Genomic DNA, 23,968 nt, shown 5'->3' on the forward strand with positions numbered 1-23,968 from the left:
CGGGCTGTTATCTTCTCTCCTCCCCTTGTTAAGGGTGATGACTGTAAATTAGCAGGTCTGTTTGAGTTCAGGTTCAAACCAGCTCTCCAGTAACTCTGACCTCGTCTGGGGTGTCTAGACATGATCTTTCCTCTGCTCTTCTCAAACCAAATGCTCATTCATAAATAGATGTGGCTCGTGAGCTCAGCAGGTGGGAAAGCACTTAAAGGTGTTTCTCAGAGTTTATGTAACCAGAACAGTCCCAGTGTACCCCCCCACCGCCTGCTGTTTGTGTACCTTTCCCATTGTGACCGGGCCTTTCATGTGCCGACTCCCAACCCTCCTCTCACTTGATATTGTGTTTATTTCCTGACTGTTTTCCTCTTTTTTGACAGGGAACACTTTGCCGTTCCTCAGTACAAACCATCAAGGAGCCAAAAACACACCACTGTAATTTAGGAAAGAGTGAAGTGGTTATCTTTTTAAGAAAACAGGGAAAAAGCCAGAGTCGTAACTTTCCAAGTCAGGGCTGGAATTTTTTTTGTTTGTTTTACACTTGCACTGAGGTTTTCACTGAAGAACATTTCAGCCTAGCTTTGCAAAATACCGCTGTTTCTTTTTAGCTCAGTGCCTAAAACAGGCAGCTGTGATGAGCATGTGCACGGTTACACAGGAAGTCAGCAGGTCTGTTTTGTCTGAATGATGAAAGTGGGTTTTTGGCTCTTTTTTTAGAAGCCTGCTTTTCAGATTTAGCTAAAGCAGAGGCGTCACACAAGATGCTTCTGTTTACTTCTTTCACGATGAGTTTGTTACGTTGAAGAAGTGTCAAACTGAAGAGAAAGTTGTTCCTGACCATCTTGTTTCTCTAAGGACAGAGTTGCGTGAGTGTGGATGTCATGAACAAAGTGCAGATCAGTATCTTTTTGTAAGGAGGAGTGAACGGTGCAGACACAGAGGATGTGGTTAGCGGCTCTGATTTGAGCAGCACAGTGCACTTAGTGTTGGTGCAGGGAAATGGGTGAAGCTGGTACCACAGAGTTCTTGTCTTCTTTCAAAACTTACCACCAGCTCACAGCGGTAACACTGCTGCAAAGTGGGGAAGTAGAAATCGAGACAGTATCGTGTTAAGCACGATACCACTCAAAGCACCTTTTGACACCATGTTCATGCACTGATAGAGGAGGCTGCTACGTGAGGTGCCTTTCAGTGTTAGTTAATCCTTACACACTGCTGGCACAGCTGACAGAAGGAAGTTTTGGTGCCTGGAGTTTTCAATCTATAGACAGCAAGATCCTCCAACCTTTGTGATTGACAGAAACCTGCCGCTACCTCTGAGCTAACTGAAAGAAAGATTATCTAACAGTTAGTGTGGCATGTGGAGATGCAAATTTCACTCTGAAAATCAGAAAAACCATGGCTAGCTTTGGATAGCCCTATATTATCTGTTAGCATAAAGAATGTCCCAACCGGCATTTTTTTTTCCCAATAACAATCTGATTTTTTAGTATGAAATATCTGCTGATCCCGACTCCCAATCGATACAAAGAGATACACTTTGATAAAGAGGTAAGAAAGTGAAGCAACACAGCACACTGATTTTTGTTTTCTATTTGTAATGAATTTAAAAAAAATTTAGCTTAAGTATGTCTTGAGGTTATTAATTCTGTCAAATTCAGCCCACTATCTCTTGATTTTTACCCTTTAACTATTTAAATGTTGATTTTACCCCAAATGCAGGACAAACGTGTTGTCAAACTGATCACATCATGTTTAGATCTTGTCACATGTCGCCACTAGGGATTGGTACCTGTCACATTTGAAACAATACGATACTGATGCCCTGTACCTGTGACTTGGTACTGGTGCTCAAGGGTACAAGTTTTTGGAACTTTTGTCAATAATAATTTATTTAATGATAAAATCTCAGAGTTTTTTCAATTTAACATATTTATTTCTCAGTTCATAAAGTTGCAATGCTGTGTTCAAGTCCAGTATGGAAAATCGCCTACTCTTCCACTCCCTCACAGTCACAAGGATGTGTTTAGGTATCGAAACATAGTACTGTTTAATTATATGTGACTTGGTACTCTGGCACACTAGACGGACAGTTTAATATATCCGCCACAGAAATATTTCACTAGTCCATCTGGGTAGCAGCTCTTCCGATTTGTTTTTTGGAGGCGGGACCTTCAAAAAAAATCAGCAGCTGGTGACTGGACCGTTCTGATTGACACTCTCGCCACTGACCAATCCGCATCAAGCCACGGTATGACGTAGTTTATGTTTGCTGCTGCTGAGAAACAATAGATGAAGAACTCCAGGAACATGAGAAACAGCTGTGATAATGGCGTTGGACAACTGCTGCCATTTTTGTAAAGTTAACTTTAGAATCAAAGGAACGAAAGTCTGCTGACGTCACGTCTTCTCGTCACTTACCCTGCTCCCACAGCTCTCGCCTCTCTTCCCTGATTGGGCCGGATGGAATTTAGCCGAGTGAAATCGTTGGTCATTGGAGCCTGGCAAGATGGATGTGCAGGATTTCAGAAACTGAATCAGGCAGGTCCGTCTGCTCTGCAAGGTTAACGGTACTCAATCAGTTCTACAGACAGAATTTGGTCAGTACCTATAAAAGTACCTAATTCAGTAGTAATCAGGATTTTTTGTTTGAAAATATTAAAATTGGTATTCTTTGTCAAAAAAAGATTTTCTTTTCAAATTCAAATTCTTCATTTCAGTCATTTTTTATCAACTAGATTGGAAAAACATTACCACTGTCTCCAGCAGAGGGTGAAATGTTTCTCTCTGACTCATGCGATGTGCATTTTATGGGAAAATATGGCAACATATTTATTGTTCAATACCTTGCAATGCTGTGTTCATGTCCAGCCTGGAAAATCGCCTATTCTTCCACTCCCTCACAGTTACAAAGATGGGTTTAGGTACCTAAGCATGATGCCTCTCAATTTCACATGAATCAGTACCCGGCACTTTTGACAGAATTTGGTGGGTACCTATAAAAGTACCTAACTTGGTCCCTAATCAGCACCCCAAAAATCGTAATAGAATTGAATTGCCAGAATAGCATATTGTCTCAGCCTTATCTGGTACCCATCCCTAGTGGTCACAGACTGTACCGTTCAGCTGCAGTGAGGCAGGATGTGAAACCAAGTGTCTGAACGGCAGGATGCACTGTGTGGAGACAGCACACCTTCTTCACAGAGGTCTTTGGACGTTCTTTGTCTCTGGATATTAATCCATTCTTCTAAAGTCCTCAAACAGTGCTGCAGTCTGTCCTCGGTTAGTGAACTACACTGTGAGTTGTTTTAGGAAGTCTTGGTCGTGTTGAACACCAAAAGGTCATGGTGCACAATCTACACCTGCCCTCTGTAATAAAGAAAAGTGTTGTTGCTGTGCCACATCAGTGAACCAAACCTTTTATTATTCTCTCGTCAACTTTACCTGGCTGGGAAAACTCAGAGCGATCTGTTACACTGAGGCATTAGTGTTTGACGGCAGATTGTGCTCAGGTAACATAAATGATGGATTGAGAGGATTGGCTAAAATGCAGATCACTGATCAGTTAGTAAATGCCAAATTCCACCCTGATCTGAAACTATGGATTGGACATCCCTTGTCAGCATCATGTGTTTGTTATTGTGTCTCAGTATTTGGTCATAGTATCAGTCAGACTGAGGTCTAACCGTTTGGTATCAGAGAAACTCTGGCAGTTCAGCAGGTTAATGGGTGAGGTGACAGGATGTAGGTGTGAGGTCTGATAATCTTTTGTGATCAGCGGCAACCCGTTCAGTGACACAGAGTGTGAGCTGAAACACACAGAGACACTTCCTAACGCTGGTGTAAACTGCTTTTAAAAACCCAAACTGCTTTATTTAGTTTTTTACTGGTTTAACTTCTCAAGTCTGTTTATTCTGAAGAGGAGTCGGCCTCAGAGGATACTCTGTGTGTGTGTAAGCGTGGAGATAATTTACCTGACTCTATCCTGAGGTTTCTTAAGGCTTTACTTTTTGTTTGCAGATTTCACACTCAGATAATATTAATATTAGTCAGGATAGTAAAATGTTGTGATCTTATATTTTATCACGCCTCATGGTGCTTTATATCAGTCGTAGGACTGTGTCGCAGCACGTCAAAGCCTTCAGGTGCAGCATCAATGTTTTCTCACTAAGTAGGGAGTAACCTCAAAAATGACAGGTATGCCTCCATCCATAATTATCTTGTTGACACATAAGCGATTAGTGATGTATGTAATGATACAGAACCTATTAGCCAACGCCTTTTTTGACATCATGTGTTGTTGTTTGATATTTTCTCATCTCCCTGGTGACTGCAGCCGCGTCTGACCATGTGGGTGTGATTTGGAGAATGCTGTGAATTTTATTTCACTGTACTCAATCCAGGGAGAGGCCTGCTGCTGCCGCCGCATTCTTCTCCTTTTTACTCAGAGGGTGTGTGTCCAGGTAGGTGCCGACCTGTCAGGGCGCTGCGTGACACACAGGGCAGAGTCACACTGCATCACTTGCTGAGAGCAGCGGAAAGTTCACAGTGGTGTGTGGCCAGCAGCGAGAGACCTGACAGGTGTGATTCACGCCAGGAATATTCCCCCCACAGCCACAACAGTGATCTGAGAGCATGTGTGTGTGTGCATCAAAGCGTCCAGCTGAATGTTTTTAAGCCTGTTTCACTCATCAGCCATTCTTTCAGTGTTAGCACGTAGCACCACGCTCCGTGCTTGTTCACTCCAGTCCAGTGGATGTTGGCCCAGAGTTCAAGGAGAAGACAAACACTCTCAGTCCTGATCTGCAGTCGTTCAGGGACAAAGTGAAGAGCTGCTGCTCAGGTGTGGCTGCCAAACATCATATTGCACAAAGGTTTAGTCAGCTCCCCACTTAGCTCATTTCATTCCCTTACTCTGCAGGTCATGTGGCAGAAACGTGTCTCACCAAATGCTTCATTCCTTTCAATAAATGTGGTGTTAATTCTTCGGATTAGTTCTTTTAACAGATGAAGGGTGAAGGATTTTCTGTGATGCACACACTTATTGTTCGTCCGTCACACTCTGTTCTCACCTCATGGCTTTTTTCAGTCTACAATCTGAACCTAACCGTCGACACGTGAATTGGTTGCTATAGTTGTGTTGTGAGGACATGATCAGAGTTAATGACTCATAAGAGGTGAGTCATCATAGTATTTGACACACTCCAGCAAATTACACACACAAAGACACACAAACAGGCTTGTGTTAGCAGGTTTTAGTCATTGAGTTTAAAGTACTTCTCAGTAGATTACATGCTAAATTAAAGATTGTACATAGAATAGAATAGAATAGAATAGAATAAAACTTTATTGTCATTGTAACAAGTACAACAAAATTGAAGTCACAGCAGCATTCAAGAAAACAAAAGTAAGAAAGTGTATAGAAAGTGCAAAAAGGTCCAAGAAAACAGATGATGACAGCTTGTCCATCATTCTCCAGTTCAGCCAGCCTCCACCTCCACAGGGTCCAGGACTGAGCTTCTTCAGTCATGCTCCATCTCTGTCTCCTAGCTTCGTTCGCATGATGCTACTCTGCCCTCTGGTATTCCCTCTGTTGCTGGGTTAGCACAGCTAGCTCGTCCATTTTATTGGAGGTAGATCTTACGTTCCCAATAACAATGGATGGAAGGACAGGTCCATGTCGTCACTTCTTAGCAGCACATTGTCCTCACCTGCTTCTCCTCACCTTGTGGGAAGACATCAGGCCTTACACCAGTTAGCATTGATATGCTACAGGCTGCTAACAGCTGAGTTAATATGTAAACAATGCAGCCATGGTTACATGTAGGATCTCACGACAAACAGAGGAGAAAAAGTAGTAAAAATATCACTGAAGCCACAAAAAGTTTGGTGTGGACAGCCAAGTTCACCGCCTCTGACCACGACTGAGGAGCTCTAAGTCTTGTGGTAAACGCAGATGAAAAGCTGCTTTACATTCATTTGATGCTGCATAAACACAGTGAATCTTTAATTCACTTTCATTTTATAGTATAAATAAGCAACACAAACTGTTTACAGAAATGTCAGCATAGCATCATATATTCTCTATCATTTATGTTTAGCTTCTGAATTTCAATCAATATACCATAAATTTTGACACAGATGTAATCAATCCTTTTTGTTTTCACCGTGAACCCAACATGTGTTATTGAGAACCTTTCCTAATGAAACCCCTCCGGCTGTCTGCGTGTTGGAGCAGCGAGTCTTGAGTCTTGTCTTGGGAAAGGCCTGTTCTTCACCTTCATACCTCCACTTTCTCTCCTGCCTGTAGGGACGATCTCTTACTGATGTGACAAGTGCAAAAAGGCCTCCAACCTTCAGAGTATCTACATGAAAGACTTCAGTCTCCTCACAGAGAGCAGAAAATATCAGAGAAGAATCTGATACACAGCCTGAACTTTACTCTCCAATACCTCTTCTTTGAGACATTGAGTGACATGATCAGCACTCAGAGCACCAGCACTGAAAACGTATTTGTTCAACATCCCAAATCTTGACAGTTTGTGTTAAAGAGGTAATTTCTGATCATTTATCAGTTTATGTTTTAATATTTGATTCAGTGACATTCACTGAAGTCCATCTTGTGCTGGTAAACACAACCAGAAACAAACAATATCTCTCTAAAGACCCTGAAACCATGACAAGAGAAGCTAAAAGAGAAGCAAAAACATTAATAAACTAAATATGTTCCTCTTTTATCAAAGCCGGAGAGTTTCAGATCATTCACCTCAACAGCTCAGCCTTTAATTTGTACCCAATCAAATCACATCTTTCATGCAGTAATGAATGAACCTGTCTGGGATTTAGATGCTGCCTCTTGTAGCCTGTCAAACTCGACATGTTACTTGATGTTGGTATGTGCTGGAGGAATGCACAGAAGTCATGAACCTGTCCATTGTGTCAGAAGTGAGAGTGTTCCTCTACACCTACTTTACCTGTTCCCATCTCCTCCAGCTCTCCTCCGGCTGGGCGGCGGATGCTGAACAGTGAGCCATAGAAATTACAGCATGACTGGAATTCTTCTCTTTGTGTTGGGTGTGCTCAATTGTGATCTCAAATCGGCGTGGCAGCAAGAAGTCACCAGAAATCAGCAGCTTCCCATCAGGGCTTTTATCCTCCGTGGGGCAGGTTTCATCGATGTGTTATCAGCAGCGGTTTGTTTGCAAAGTAGCCTTCAAACCTTTTCATCGGCTAATTAAGCTCAGACCGTGGGTGCCACTTCCCCTCACCGGCACAATGTGCTGTTTGTCAGCTCTGCCGCCTACTTTCACTCTGACATTATCCTCCACTAATGTTTTCACGATGTGAACGCTGAACGTTCACGCAGAGGACGAGCGGGGTGCCTGTGTGATAATGGGTGCTGTTTTAGAGACGCTGCAGAGGCTCATGTAACTAATTGACGCCCCCAAAGGCTGGGAAAGTTGGGGCGGCTGCTCCCTGTCATTATCACAACTGCACTCACTTCTGGAGGCCACAGCAATTCAGAGAGCCTAATGATGGTGAGCCCAGTAACCCTGCTAATTGGCTCAGACTGGTAATGAGTAAGTGGGCCTGCACTGCATGTCCCAAACACTCGAGGAATGTGGGGCTGATTAAATGGGCTGCTGTTTGGAGGGACTGAGGGAGGGTGATGTCTCAGATCCACTTTAAGCTTTGCTTGCTTTTCATACTTCAAGATCATCTGATAACTGTATTATGCAATGATATTAATCTTTGACTTTTATTGCTTTATTTACTGGCATGAGATCATAATTTACATTCCACTGCTGGCCACAGATTGCTGCTCTGTCTTCACTTCTGATGGTAAACTTTGAACTGGGATCAACAGATATTAACCAGTGATTATCTGACGCACACAAAGCGCTGAGAGGTGTTAAACATGGCAGGGCTGTAATTACATCAGAACTAAAGACATAGCTTCTCTGATTGATAATCTTACAGTATGTGTCTGCATTACTTTATCTCCAAGGCAAGAAATGATTAAAAAAATCAGAAATCTAAACAAATGTGAAGATCAGTGGAATAAATGTGTAACACTTACAGAAAACAACACATAACTATCAGGTGTAAGTTCAGCTTAAACTTTGGCATGTTGGTGAAAGTCAAGGCTATGTTTACGTTATGAGTGAAGCAGTCTCATGTCAAAATGTTTGGGTGTGGGCATAATTTTCCAAGAAGCAGTCTGTATTTAAGAGAGGTCTCACAGTCTGCACGCACCTATATGTTACAATTTACACACATGACTGTGACATTTCTGTCTGTGTGTTACATGTGCAGGCGTTGATGTGTTAACAAACCTTTTAATTCAAAGCCCATTACCAGCTGCCACAGAGCCCTGAGTGTCTACATGCTGTCTAAAAACAGACCCTGTGGTAGTATGTCTATAAACATTAGCTTAACTCTTCTCCTCAATAAAATAGGACCAATTTTTTAAAGATGATTTTAAATGCTTTTTACCCCCTATTGACATAAAAAAAGCAAAATATTTAAGAATGTATTTAACAGGCTTTTCTTTATTTGAAACACTAGTGTTAGGTTTTACAGTCCTTTAAAATCTACAGACCTAAAGTGTTGAAGGGACATTATCATCATCTCCACATTTGTCTTCAACAACTGCCGCTCTAAAAATATGAGGCAATGCAGTGAAGTGCTAAAATCTGAAGTTCATTGAGTGTCTCCTAAGTGAAGTCATTTTTACAGCCGTTATAAACATGTTTACAGCCTGGTACAAAAAAATGTCTCCTGTCTCTGAATCACTCATATCTCTATTGGTCCACACTGTACGGGGGTAAACATTTTTCTAACTCAGCAGTTTAGGAGATATTAAGATAAGTTTGCCCAATCAGAATTAGCTGATTGACAGGCAGGTGTCCGATTATTTGAGTATGGTGCCTTGCTAAAAGGCACCTCAGCGATGCTCAGGAAATTATGTTTGTACTTCTCCAGAAATCAGCCCAATCGCCATTTTTAGTCCATGCTGGGACTTGAACCAGCAATCCTCTGGTTACAAAGCCAAGTTCCATATAGCATTACCGGCTGAATAGGAACTTGAACCTGGACCCTCAGATTAAAGTCTGATGTGCTGCCAATTGAGCTATCCAGGCTGTCCTATAGCTCCTAGGCTCAAAACCCACCTCATTTCCAATATGGCGCCCCGTCGACGATTTACGTTACAGAAACAGACAGGTGACTACGTCTATTCATTATACAGTCTATATCAAGTACATTTACAGCGACATATATGATAGTAGGGATTGGAATCGAAAACCGGTTCCTGTTAAGAATCGATAAGAAATGTTTCAATCCATCAATACCGTTAGCCTTTGTGCTTAACAATTCTTTGCATTGTGCCGGAGCCGCCAGGCTTTACGTCGACCAGTCTGCTGCAGCTATCTTAGCTGACATAACGTTTCCCAAGAAAACTCTGATTCAGGATTTTCAGCTTAGAGTTTTACTGAAGGACTGACTTCATAAAGAAATGTACATTACTCTCTCTCAGGAGATTCATATTCAGTGCATTTTAAATGGTATAAATCACCTTATTTGCCAAAATAACAACATAGCGCAAGCTTGATGCTAACGTATATGGGAAACTGCACTATTATGCTAGCAGTTAGCATACATCAGTATATTTCAACTTTCATCACAGAAACATGTCACATCAACTCTTTGAAAAAAATACTGAGAATTTCAAATGTCAAAAGCTAACAGGCTAATGAAAGGCTCATGGCTGACTTCATAACTACGGAAAGCTTCCAAACAATTTAAACCATTGCTATAACCACTTTGAGACACTAGATGGCCTACTTGAATCATTAACTTATTACAACACAGTACATCAACGTCACATTGCGTGCAATTTTTGCCTGTTTCTGTATAATTATGTCCAGAAATATCCAGACTCAGGGACAAATTACATTTTTATCACTTACAGTATAAACTCAATTAAATGTTGTTGACACAGAAAACCTGTAAAGCTACTTTTTGTACCAAGAAAATTCACAACAGGAATTGATAAGGGAATCGATAAAGAATCAGATCGTTAAGCAGAATGAATAAATGCACCGGTATTGACAAAATCTTATCAACTCCCATCCCTGTATGATAACAAGACAAACACCAACAACTCAAACAGTGACACTGACAGCAGCTTTAACACAAGCACCAACATTTCCAAGAACGCTAAGTAAAAACTCTGGAAACCCTAACAATGATACACTGAAAAACTTTCGACAAACCCCACGGAAGAAAAACACAAACAACAGTAACACAGATATCAACAAAGTTAGCAACAACGCTTAGAATAGCAATTGCAGTCAAAATAACACTAAGAACTACAGTAATGGTTATAATAACAGTAAGAAGTAAACAACACTTACAGCAACATCTACATTATAAAAAGGACTTACAACCACACTTCTAACAAATATTCCATCAACAAAACGGGAACTGTCAGAACACTAACAAAGCTTTAAACTCATCTTGCAGCATTCACTGTAACAACATCAATAACTATCTCTCAAAATAAGACACACAGTATGAATAATACCTGTGATACTATTAACAAACACAGAAATGACAACATCACCAATAATCATTATACTTCATGACATATTTTAAAAGTTTAACACACAGCAGAAGTAAGACATCTGCATCTGTTATATTTATATTAAGTCGTCAAGCTATGCAGACTTGTGGTGACTAAAAATTAGATATTCAAAAAAAAACAGGCAGTAAACTGCCAAGTTATCATTCAGATGAAGGGATTTGTGATTTATGTGAAATAGTCTAAAACCTGCAGAATGATTGACTTTTATTAAAATGCCATTCCTGAAAATATGTCTACCAAAGAAATCAAATCACCAACTTCATATGGTTTTGATGCATGTTGGTGTCTCCAATGACCTGATTTAAAAGATTTACAGTCTCAAGATTCACAAATTTAGAACAGCCTTTGTGGAAAGTGAAATCCGTAAATTTTCATGCCAGCTAAACCATACAAGCTCAAAATACCCTGAAGGAGCAGCGCTACGAAACACTGAAGCAGTTTATTTATGCAGCTCCTTCATATAAACATGACTTTAAAGGCATCCAAACGACATGTCGTGCATCATTCACCACTTGTATACTATGGAGATATACATTACGCTCGATGCTCACAGCAAAACACAACAGAGCACACATTGTGCTTTTAGGACTTTTGTTTTTGTTTGTTTCACTTGTCTCCATTTGGGTTTAATGAAACTCTTTGAAGGCGCTGTAGTAATGTCGGTCATGTGTCTTTGGTTCAAATTCTTCCCATTCTTTTTTGATGTGGTTACACAATCCACGTCAAGGGGTCTTAGGCCAGTGGAGGAGAAGCTTTGCCGAAGATGAAAGGCGACTTTGGCAAATGTTCATTATCTTCACCTGCTGATCTGGTATTAATCCTTCGCTGCGGGAACACGTGACTCTGATTCAGATATGAACATGTTGGATTTCCACATAATATCCACACTAATGTGAACTTTCTCTCTGTTTTTCAGGGTTTCGACAAAGAAAGTGTGTTGGACGGATACCCAAATGGCGCTGACAGTGAACCTAATCGGCCCGTCACCGTGGGGCTTCAGGATATACGGAGGGAGGGATTTCAAGAAGGCCATAACTGTGTCTAAGGTACTCATCAAATCTCTTCAAACCTTATCAAACCATATCCTCTGTTTTTGTGAAAACTTAGCCTGCGATGGCATGTCACGCAAAGTCAACTTCCCCCTCACTGCATCTCTCTTCTTGTCTTTGTTTTTGTCCGTCGGCTGTTTCATACCTATTTCCTTAACTACTGAACCCGTCAGAGAAGAATGGAAGCAGATTACATTAGAAGGAAACCACTGATTACAGTAACAGTGGAAGCTGAGGTGGGAGTTGAGGGGTTCCTGATCTCACAGTGCAGTGTGTGTGAGTGTGTGTGAGTTAGGGTTTGTTTTCTTTGTGCTTATGTGCATGTACTCCCACGTGCATCAGTGTAATAGCACTTTGAGCACATGTTTTTGTTGTTACAGACCAAGTTTTTTGGAGTCATTGTTTAAAAAGTGAAAGATAGAAAAGAAAAAGTGGAAACCTTCCCGCGGTGAGCAGACAGCGCAGTAAACACCACCAGGAAAACTTGCCCAGATTAACTTCTGCATACCAGAGACACCCAGCTCTGCCCGCCGCACATCCTGCTACTACATCATCGTCTCACTCAGCCTGGATGTTTCCAGAGTCATACCCAGGAGCTCCTCAAAGCCATGAATAAAAAATTATGACTCAGCCATGGCAGGGCACCCATGCTTCACATCGACTTCAAAAGCACTTACTGTTTGCACCCTCTTAACATCTTGAGCTAGAAAAACAACTTTCCTTCCTGATTGATAGTCTCCTGCTCTGATTTTGTTACTGCGCCCAGTAAACAGCACCAGCGTGTTTGCTTGTCTCAAATATCAAACGGATCCTCTGAAGTGACAGAGATTCCTGCAGAGAGGGAGAAACTTCACCGCTGAGATCAGTTTGTAAAGCCCAGAGTGAGAAACGCCTCGTCTCATCCCCCCTCAGCCACAGGGTTGGACCATCTGAAGTGCTTGGTGCTTGGCAGAGACACAACATGGATGCCCTCCTTCTTTTATTCTTGTTGTTCTCGAAGATAACTGGCCTCTGATTCACTTGGGCACAAGCCTTGGAGAAGAGCCCCCAACTGCTCGCTGTGTTTATGTGAAACCAGGCGTGTCCTGATCAGAAAAGGCACACACCATTGTGGGTCACCACAGCAACGCTTAATTGCCTCTGGAGTGGACCCACAGACATGGCACCTCTGCCCTCAGGCCTGCCAAAACAGACACACAATCAGTCCTCTGGCATTCTGTTTGCATCCATTTATATCCTCTATTTTGACTCCTATCTCCTGCTCTGTTTTCATGTTTTGCTTTACATTCTTTCTTTTATTGCTCTTTTCTGTTTTGGATTATGAGGCGAAAAATGTTTGTGGCAAATGTCGGTCCTCTCTCAGAAGTTTACCCAGCATCACCCTCAGGATTGTGCCCTTTGTTTTTAGTATGCCTGTGTGTCTGGATGAACATGCTGAAGCTGACAGTGGCGGCTAAAGCGTTGTGTCTCGGCCCATTACTGTGGAATTCCCTCTGATGTGAGTGTGTAGCATTGGCTTTGACGTGGAGTACGGCTGGATGCAAAGGTCAGCCTCAGTCAAACCATCGAGCAGTGTCACACTGATGACTTGTCCCTCAGGGTGTCATGAATCTGTCTGCTGCTGACCAACACTTCCTCGTTCCATGTGTGTGAAGTGCTTCAGCGTCTGTTGGTATTCACTCTTGACGATTATGAGTTATTATGAGAGACAATTACTTCAGGAGTGCGGCAGTGTGAAGCAATTGTCTGCACCTTGTTTGGATGTCAGCCACTGACAAATTATCTGCACTGCCATGAGAAACCGAGCTGTCCACGCTTGCCACATAGATGACACTTAGTAAAAGTTATGTTCAGAGCACGACCCTGAGGCCAGTAGGACCTAACTGAGGCTCATTCATCTGTCTGACAGGTCAACGGGGGCAGCAAAGCAGAGAAAGCTGCCCTGCAACCTGGTGACATTATCTTGGAGATCAATGGTGAAAACACGGCTGACATGCTCAACGTGGAGGCGCAGAACAAGATCAAGAACTCCAAGACTCAGCTGCAGCTGCTGGTGGAGAGGTAACCTACTATACAAAGTATATCTTGTATCCTTGATTGTATCATTAAAAAGTGCATATACAAACATACGAAAGTCACGTTCATGTGCAGTGAAGTTGCTGCAGCTTCTAAACTTCTAAAATGTCCCAGATATTTACTTCCTGCAGAGAGTGCAGCAGCTTCCAGCTTTCTTTTACACTGTTTTTAACTTTATCATGTGAGCACTGTACAAACAACACCAGTGATTGTAATCAGGGGAAATGCCAGCATGTATGAGAGCTGCACTGTTCCCTTCCCTCGTCCCCCTTAATAAACTGTGTTTTGAGATTTGCCAAGACTGCGTTTGGATGAACGCGAGCTGGCTCCTGAAAGAAGGTTATTTTAAGCCATGGCTGCTCTTGGCTGGCATTTTGATTAAAGGTCCTCCCTAAATTCTCATTTCTTGTCACTACTAGCCTATCTCTTTTTTTCAAGCCTTGTTTTTTATGCAAACAGACTCTCACACACCAGCGTGTACATACACACTCTCTCACGCACGTGCACTTTCACATATTTCCTCCTTGGATGTCCTAGGTCCATGTGAGTGAATTTTTCCCTTCTGACCTCATGTCTCCAACCAAGCCAGAAACAACACCAGTGCTCCTTCCCCGCACAGGACAATGCCACACTGCCATGTCTCTGATCCCACTCTGTGTAAACTCCCCACGGTTTAAAAAAAGCCCAAAAACTTCTGTCTCAGTCCTCTATCTGAGTTTACTTTACATCCATCACATGATTGACAATTGGGATTCTCATGAGTTCATGTTTAATTTGTTCTTGTTTAGTTGAGTTTGCTCCTTTTTTCCAGCTCCACATCTGGTTAGTGGGCACTGCCAGTCTGCACACAGACCGTGCTGCCCAGCAGAAGAAAAGCTTGCATCAGCTCCTCTTCAGAGTCGAGGAGCGTTGTTTGAGGCGTGTCTCCTGCAGCACACAGTAGTAGCAGTTTTATTTTAGTGCAACCAGCATTTGAAAACTGTTTATTTTGATATGACAAAGCAACCACACCATCACTGGCCTCTTTTTTTCCTCTTTTGCATCTCAGTCTGGATTTTTTTGCAGCTTTTGTTTGGACCCAGTTGTTCACTGATGCCTTGCCTGTGATGTAACACGGATTACTAAAGTGTTTGTCTCTCTGTGTGATCCCGTCCCTCCCTCTAATAAAGTAACTAGCACTGTTAAGCAATACATTTTTTATAAACAGCAATTAATCACTAAATTTAATGAATTATGATTTAGTGCATTTAATATTATGTCCAAAGTTCGTTTGTTATGCAGTTTAAAACTGTTTAAAACATTCGCACATTTTACAAATTTAACTTTGATTGTTCTCTTGTATTTTTTGTGAAACTGTATCAAGCTGCTGTTGATAAACAGTGAAGTAATGACTGGTCACAGCACGCCAACCTGGATGACCTGCTGTAAGTTGTCCTCCATTTAGCAGGTGCTGCAGTCGACGCCTTCAATTTAGTTTAAGACATCTCCCTGGCAATTTGCACATTCCAGTGCTCTGATGGTTTTTGTGATGCTGACATCAGTATGATTAGCTGCACCTGTACGCTTCGTTCATAAGTGTAGCCCAAATTTAAAGTGATATTTAAATTCTGTTTAAAACAAAGTGCATATTACTTATGAGAACAGGTCAGTCAATGAGTTTTTTAAACAGGGGATATTTTGCTTTTTCTTATTTTAACATAGAAATAAAGTAACATTGATGCATTTTCATAACAAACCTGTGAAAATTTTCAAACTGCTCATTATTGCTCACAAATCCCTGAATCTGTCTTTAAACTGCTCACAAGACCTTCAAGTTGTTGAAGTTATGAGGTCATCACATGAGGACCTCCTAATTGGTTAATGACTTATTTGAGGGGCGGGCCTCAAACACCAAGGTCTACCCTGACAGGCTTCCAGAGAGCTGACCAATCAGAGGGAAGGGGGTTTGTGGAGTGGGGAGCCTTAAAGAGACATAAGCTTAAACAAAGTGTTTCAAACAGTGGCTGAAGCAAGAGTTTTGTACGACACCTGAGTGAGGAAAAACATGTTTCTTTAGTCATGAAAAGCTACAACAGGGGCCTCAGAGGGACAGTATAATACTTTAAAAAAGGACATTATCCCCTCTTTAAAGTGAAATCTCTTATTATGCCTTCCTGCATTTTATTATGTTAATAATTCAAAAACTTAGGCTAATAAAGCGATGTCTGTCCTTGTCATGTGAAGGTATTAAAGCTTGATAAGTATTAACACTTTTTTTATTGTTAGAAACTGTAAGCTTTGAGCTCTCTGGTCAGTGTTTTAGTTTTCAGTGTGTATAGGTAAAGTTTATTTGGAGAGTCTGCCCTCAGGTGTGTTTACTCGAGTCGTCTTGTTGACAGCCTGAAATCGCATGTTTGCGTCCCTGTGGTATAAAACCCCACTTAGGCTGTCACCAGAAGAAAAAATATTTGTCATTAACAGAGACAATGAAACTGGTCTGTACGCTAACCTAAAATACCCCTCACTGACCTCGTCATCCGGTGCTGGACACACGGTAGAAAGTGGAAGTGTGAAATGCAAGAAGTGCATTTTTACGCTGTGTTCTTCTTTATTTATTACTTTGTCAGGGCTGCAAACATCAGTGTCTCTCCTGTGGGAAGAAATGTCTTACAGCCCCTGTATCAGTTTTAGTCTTCCTGCCATCTCTTTCTTGTGCACTGTACAGGGAGCGCAGGCCACGAGAGGTGTGTTTCTGGGTGATTTACCACAGGCATCCAGGCCTTCCTGTGTGCCTCATTACCCCGGGCTGAGCTGAAAGCCAGTCAGCCTCTGGCCCTGCAGCTGGGTGGGGGGGCATGATGTGTTTGCATTGGCGCCTATACTGCCCATATTCCCCATGTTCCCCATCCAAGTCCAGTGATGGAGTCACTCACAGAATATGTTTCCTATTTCAGAAAGTCAAACAAAAGTGACTGGAAAGACGAGATCCATCGAGGGGATGTTTGAAAGGGGACAAAATGTGCTTTAGTCTTTTAGTCTTTGTCTGCAGAAATCTGAAGGATTCATGGGAACAAACTGATGCATGCTGGCCAGGACAGTTTAAAAGAGATGTCAAAAACTGATTCTCAGCAGAGGAGTACTCTGAATTATGACCTTTCAGGAAATGTATCGTTTTTCCTTCACTCAGCATTTTTCTTGCTAGTTCCTGAATGAATTTCAAACTTTGAGAACATGGACTTTTCCAGTTATTTGGACCAATTTAAAGAAAGAAACTGATTAGCATGACCCGGGGAATTCAATTTTTCCTTTTTTTCCTTTTTTTTTTAAGTTTCAGCTCTGTTTGGATCAGACTTTTTCTCTACCCTGGAGTAAAAATGTGATTATTCAGATATCACTGCTGACATTAAGTTGACCTCTGTTGGTTTCTCTCTTTGCAGACCTGAGCCTGCTGGACCCGGACAGACCAACGGCATCAGCACCCCTGAGCAGCTCACTGGACGCTTCCAGGTCAGTGCTGCAGCTCTGCTTAAATTACTCCGATCACTGGAAATTAAGTTACAAATTGATGTCTTGAACTTTTTCGTAATGATCTGCCTGATTTATTTGGAAAATGTGCGTTTGACTCCTCAGTTTATGCTCCTTCATCTCTACATGTTCATGCACTTCACATCTGTTTTATACATACGGGCTCATTGTCAAGATGGACGCTGTACAAGTGGTGTTTCTATTTTTATTGAGAGCATGATGAGTCCCACATCAGCGACTCTAACACACTGTGATGCTGAATACAGAGTCTGTAAAACTGTTTATGGCTAAAATCCAGTTATCCCTACATGCACGAGGAGACATCCTCACAGGTCTCCATTACACCAGTAGATGAATACTTTCAGTCTTTGTGTCATCGAAAGTCAGCAGCAAAGACCACGTTTGGTTTAGTCAGTACCTGTGCTGTAATGTTTACTCTGATGATATCTTTTTTAAACAGTTTTTATTGAGTTTTCAATTAGATACATAACCGGACATTTGTTTGCAGCATATTGGAATGAAGTGAATGTTGTCCAGATGTTGCACATAAATATTGGATTTGTATTTGTTGTAAACTTAAATGTATCTGATAATTTGTGCTAGAGATTTCTGTACAGTTTTGATTGAATAATTAACATCCCCACGTGGTATCTTTTGAAGGAGGCAGTAATCGTGAGTCGAGATGAGAATCAGAACTACAGAGAGTACATCTCCAGCCCTGCGTCGCTGTCACCAGGACCTTATTCACCGAATCCTCCAGCCAGTCCTGACGGAAAGAGAGAGAGACTGACTCCCACCAACAAGAGGTATCTTATATTACCAAAGAAATACAAAAATTACAAAGTGGATCTGGATTTTGTGGCATTTGTCATGAATTTCAGTTACAATAGTCTGCTACATCACATAATTTATGACACACAAGTTTTTAAGACGGATACCAATCCAATTCAATCCACTTTATTTATATAGCACATTAAAAAAACATTAAAGTTTAAAGTCCTGCACAGTTAAAATAACATATAAGAACATCAATAAAAGAAATAGAATCAACATAGAAACAAATAAGAGTCATAAATTAAAAAAAAACAAAGGGGTTAAGACCATAAAAGACATAAAGAGACACGGATCACACAGCTCTCATGCTGAATAAAAAGCCAAAGAATAAAAGTGAGTTTTAAGATGTGATTTAAAAGTCGTTAGAGTAGGGATGTTTTAATTTTGATTGGCAGATCATTCCACAACTTGGGAGCCACCACCAAAAAGGCTCCATCACCTCGGGTCTTTAAACGGGTTTTTGGGACCACGAGAAAGTGATCAGCAGACCTCAGGGACTGAGAGGGAGTGTAAATATTTAAAAGGTCAGAGATGTACTGAGGTGCTGATCCTTGAAAAGATTTAAAAACAAACAATAAAGTTTTAAAATGAATCCTAAAATGAACGGGAAGCCAATGGAGAGACTCCAGGGTCGGGGGTGATGTGTTCATGCTTTCGTGCTCCTGTTAAAAGACGAGCAGCTGCATTTTAGATAAATGTAAGCGCGCAAGGGAAGCCTGATTTACACCAACGTACAGAGCATTACAGTAGTCTAGTCGTGTAGAAATAAAGTTTGAATTACCCGCTCAAAGTTATTAAAAGATGAAACCGATTTAATTTTGGATAAAAGCCTGAGGTGATAAAAACTGGATTTTACAACTGAATGTATTTGTTGATCCAATTTAAAATCATACCATCTTCACCTTATTGCTCAGTAATGTGAGAAATACTCAGGACCTCAAAATATTTAGAAATATGTTATAAAAATAAATAAAACAGAAAAAAATAAGCAGAATGTCTCAACTACATTTTTTTTGTTATATTTGAAGTTGTTGGGCTAACACTGTACCCTCTGTAACTAAAGGAAAGGATTAACCCGTCTGCAGTCAAACTCATTCGATCTGGTTACATGTAAATAACATCTGGGACAATCAGACTGAAACTTTAGATTTAAAGGAATTCTTCCAGCATGAACAGGGTCTAAGATAAAGTCTAAAGACATTTCAGAGTCCGACATTTCACCTGGACAGCCGAGTCTTTTACAGGAACCCGTCCATTCACTGCTCAAACAGGCTTAAACGGGACAAAAGGTTGCAACAAGTGCTCTCTTGACTCCACAACAGACCCACAGTCAATAGGTTTGGGAATAACAGACAGAAAGTGGAGCCATGGGATTGTACTGTAGTAACAAAGGATATGCACAGGATATCACATTCCAGCGTTTGCATTCAGGTCGACAAAAGACAGAATGTGGAACGTTCACCGCGCTGCCTCTGTGAGCGTTCGTCTGACTCTCCCGACAACTTTTACTGGGTCGTAGGTCGACCCCAAATTTAAAGACTCATCTGGACTGATGGAACGGCTTGTTTGTAAATGAAATGCTAAAAAGTCTTTTTACTATCATTAATGATTATTTAACTGAACAAAACCAACAAAAATCTGTTGTCAGTTTAACTGTGCTAGAAAATTTTCAGTTTCTTTTTCTTTATAGTCTTCTTTAAGGTTAAAGTTTACTGGTGAACATGCAGAACTATATCATTAAAAATGAATCAGACATGGAAAATATAATGTAAAATGGGATGGGAAAGTTTACAGTCAATAAATACAACATCAGAGCTGCAACTAAGTATTTCTGCTCGTGTGTTTTGATTCTTTCATTTGTTTTTACAATTACACCAAGAACAAAAATGCTGATCAAAGTTTTGTCCCTGTATTATTCTCTACCAGCAGGAATAATTTTATTTTGACGGGGATTCAGAATCCAGGAAATTTCACAGGTGTAGAGGTTTAATCAATGCTTTAACTGATTAATAGATTTTAAAAGTATGTTAAAATTTGCAGCTTAATGAGAACCTATTTTGTCTTTGCTCCTCTGACTGGGCTCACACTGCTTTTAGTCAAATGATTAATGAAGAAAATGACCTGACAGAGATGATTTTTTATGCTGATTAAACAGATATCAGAAAACTTTGAGTACTTAAATAAATGACAATATAAATCTGTTGTTTTCATGTGACAGCGTCCAGATGCGTTCATGGTCCCCAGAGGAGAAGAGGCTGTCCAGACCAGTTTCACAGGTTGGTTTCTATTGTTTCCTTATAGTTATCCTTTAGAAGCAAGTTTCCAGCTCCCCAGGCTCTTTCTTTGATAATAACTGAGTGGATTACTATCTGTACTGCAGAAGAAAAGTAGATGACAACACATTGTAAAATACCTTTAACAGGGCACTGGGTGAGTCCATTGTTTGTAAAGTCTGCACCATAAACAGCAGCTGAGTCGCAGAGTGCACTCACTCACTTATCTCTAAACTTCCAGGTCTTATTCAGTTATACATTCGAGGCAAAGCATAAACCTGAGGGTATCTTAAAATATCTTTAATGTGACAGGGTAATGGGTTCTTAGTGAATAAAGAATCTTCATCTCCTCCTAGGGATGGGTGCCGAATTGGGTACTTTTATAGGTACCAACGACTGATTCACATAAAATCAAATGGTGACATGTTTCGGTACCTTAACGCATCCTTGCAACTGTGAGGGAGTGAAAGAGCAGGCGATGCTGGACATGAACACAGCATTGCAAGTTTGTATATTGAGGAGTGAATGTGTTGAATTAAAAAGCTTTGAGATTTTATTAATAAACAAATTAATTAGGGCTGTCACTTTAACATTTTGATAAGATTAATTAATTACACCGAAAATTAATACGTAAAAAAAATTCACACAAGATTAACTCATTGGCTCCCAGCCATTTTTAGGGCATCTTTAATGATCTTTCAAGACCCAAATATTATCGTTTTCTATGACTATGTAAACACCAGAACTACACAAGAAGAGTGGACTCTCTTCTTTAATGTCTCTCTTTCTGTTTTTGATCCAAAAAACAGACAAAATGTACTTTTTTTAATCACGTTCATCTTGGGTGTTTCCATCCTTTGATCCTCTCCATGATCTCCGTCGATAACGCTGCTCTTTCTCTCTGAACTGCTGCGACACATCCTGACATCCTATCATTTCACATCTTCTCATATCAATGCTGATCTCTTATCCACACAGTAGTTTATGAGCATGATTTTGATTGACAAGCTCCACCAGACCCCGCCTCCCCCTTCTGTAAAACATAATTTACTTCAGCTCAGCCTGGGGTATCTAGACACAGTAAACGGTTGCACAACGTCAATGGCAGTGAACACGGACATTTTAACAGTGGCCAGTTGATAAAAATGTGAATTGAGAAATCTTCTCTTCTTCATGTATTCATTTAATTAGTCATGCACTACAAGTTTGTAATCTCCTAGAATTCAAATTCCTTATATGTGAGATTAAAATGCGATTAATTCGATTAATTAATTACAAATCCTGTAATTAAATAGATTATTTTTTTTAATCGCCTGACAGTACTAAATTTAATATTTATTACCACATTAACACACAAAAGTACCGAAAATTTGTGCCGTTGAGTACTGACACTGATTGCCAGGCACTGGGCATCGGTACCGTATTGTTTCAAACGTGAAAGGTACCCATCACTATCTCCTCCAGCTGTCTGGTGGAGCTGCTGTGAATTAATGACTTGTACCTGTGGTGGTTTAATGATGATTAGACACACACGGCACATATGCTGGTTTATAATTCAGAGGTTGTCATTCACTTGGTCAGAGAGTAAGTCTAACAACAACTTATCATCCGCCTCAAACGTCTGCCAGAAGCTTTGCAGACCCCACAGTAATGTTCTCAGCCTTCACACTACAGGCTGTGTCAAGAGAGGTGGTCTGACATTTTTACAGTAGGGAGTGTATAAACTTCAAAGGTCAGCCATCAAAAATATCTGACATTCAGCTGAACAGCAACAGTCTGCAGCAGTTTCATTCAGAGCCGTCTCAAAGAAAAAATGATTTCCGTTTGTCCAAACAATGACCCTAACCTTTGCTTATCTTAATAGAGACTCATTTGTCTTTGTAAGCTGTAAAATATGGTCTGTTGTAAAACCCAGACTGGGGGTTATCATGAGACTGTAGCTAAAATATGCTCTGCTTATTTACCATTCCAACAACAAAACCAAAAAGGGTAACAAGGGTGTCTGGAAAGACTTCAGTGACTTAGGGAGAAAATGTTGTGGGAAAGTTCGTCACCAGCTATTCCAGCTATGTCTTGAGCGTGGGTCCCACTGAAGATACAACATGTGAGATGATGGAGCAGGAAAAAACATACGAGACCTTTTGTGATGGCACGAGGAATCCTAGCTGTATTTATAACTCTGGACGTTACACAAAGTTAGAAAAATATGCAGAGGTTTGAACTTCAAAACATTTGAGCATTCCTTCAGAGAGGCAGCTGGCTCCGAGGGTCCATTTTTAACATTTCTCTCCCAGTTTGGGATTCTTTGTGTTGTTTACATGTTGAATGAAAATCAGATGCAATGTCAGTCACAGCAGAATCCAGCCTCTGAGAGAAGTTTTCATCTCTCTCACTGCTTGAAGGTTGGACGATAAACCAAAGACGGATTGTTTAATCTGCACATTTGTGTCAGTATTTTATCAAATAATGTGCTCTAGTCATGAAATCTGGTGCAAGACAAATAAAGTCTTCAGGAATGTTTATGCAGAGTCACTCCTAATAACTGATTTGATGTGACTGCAAAGCCGCACGGCACGTTGTCTCCTTCCAAGTTGTTTTAGGGCAGGGAGGGTGTGTAGGAAGTCTGTGTGCAGACATGAATCAGCTCTCAGACCGGCTCACTCTTCAGGCACATTCTGCTGACATGAGTGTGATATGTGGTGTTCATTTGGAGGATGGACGCCTGGGGCAGACAACTGGACGAACAGGAGATGATGGAGTTGTCTAGCCTCGAATAGTTATTAACTTTTTTTAGTGGGCGGGAATCCTTATGGCTAAAAAAGACATCTTGGTAAATTACTGCTTGGTTTGACACTTCTTCAGGGGAACCCTGCTGATGTTTTAAGAGGGGATTGCTTTACCTGCAAAAAAACGCTTTGTAATCTTCTGAGGCTTCTTAAAATCTTCAGATGAGTTCATCAGTGTTATTTTGAGCTGAAGGGATAAGTTTAGGGTTGTTAAAAAAAACTTTGGTACCCTTTTAAGACACTGGTGGCATTTAGCAGAACAAATGAGTTAAAACAAAGAATATATTTTTTACCATTCCTCATTGCCACAACTCTAAAGAAGCAAAGGATGGACCAACTGGTAACATGTCCAAAAAGCTTCATGTGGCCTGTCACTGTGTAATGTAGTAAATGTTTGAAATAATATAGTTGAGCAAACCTCTATAAATCAGCCGACAGACAAGTCACAACAACACCATGCGACTCTTCTGTTGGAAGTTTGTAGTCTAAACGTATCAAACTGTCTAACTGAAGTAACATACTTGTTTTGTATTTAGTGAGTGTCTGCAGAAAATGCACAGGTAGGAGACTGAAGAAGAAAAGTTCACATTCCTGCTCAAACCTCCAGGAATGTGCTGGATTTCTTTTAAAGTGCTAAAGCCTTACTTCATCCTGCCAGCTGTGTCTCTGAGTGCTCCGTCTTCCTTCACACCTGCAGCTTTTATACAGCAGAGAAAACTCTCACTCAGAGGTTGGAAGAAATCGAGACTTTGTAACGACCCTATGGCATCCCTTACAAGCACACACATATCATTTGGTGTCTGA

At 40.9% G+C, this 23,968-nt stretch overlaps 1 protein-coding gene across 1 annotated transcript in view; it reads left to right on the forward strand.

Moving 5' to 3' along the window:
• pdlim2 (PDZ and LIM domain 2 (mystique)) overlaps window positions 1-23,968 on the forward strand; it is a 47,874-nt gene that overhangs the window by 895 nt on the left and 23,011 nt on the right. The window contains exons 2-6 of the mRNA XM_074669276.1: window positions 11,559-11,688; window positions 13,601-13,752; window positions 17,184-17,253; window positions 17,932-18,077; window positions 20,324-20,381. Coding sequence (XP_074525377.1) covers window positions 11,596-11,688; window positions 13,601-13,752; window positions 17,184-17,253; window positions 17,932-18,077; window positions 20,324-20,381 — 519 coding nt within the window. The 5' untranslated portion in view covers window positions 11,559-11,595. The remainder of the gene's footprint in view (window positions 1-11,558; window positions 11,689-13,600; window positions 13,753-17,183; window positions 17,254-17,931; window positions 18,078-20,323; window positions 20,382-23,968) is intronic.

Source organism: Halichoeres trimaculatus, unplaced genomic scaffold (assembly GCF_033239565.1).
Source record: "Halichoeres trimaculatus isolate MK-OKI-2021-1 unplaced genomic scaffold, fHalTri1.1 fHalTri1_scaffold_5, whole genome shotgun sequence".
In the NCBI taxonomy this organism is placed as follows: Eukaryota; Metazoa; Chordata; class Actinopteri; order Labriformes; family Labridae; genus Halichoeres; species Halichoeres trimaculatus.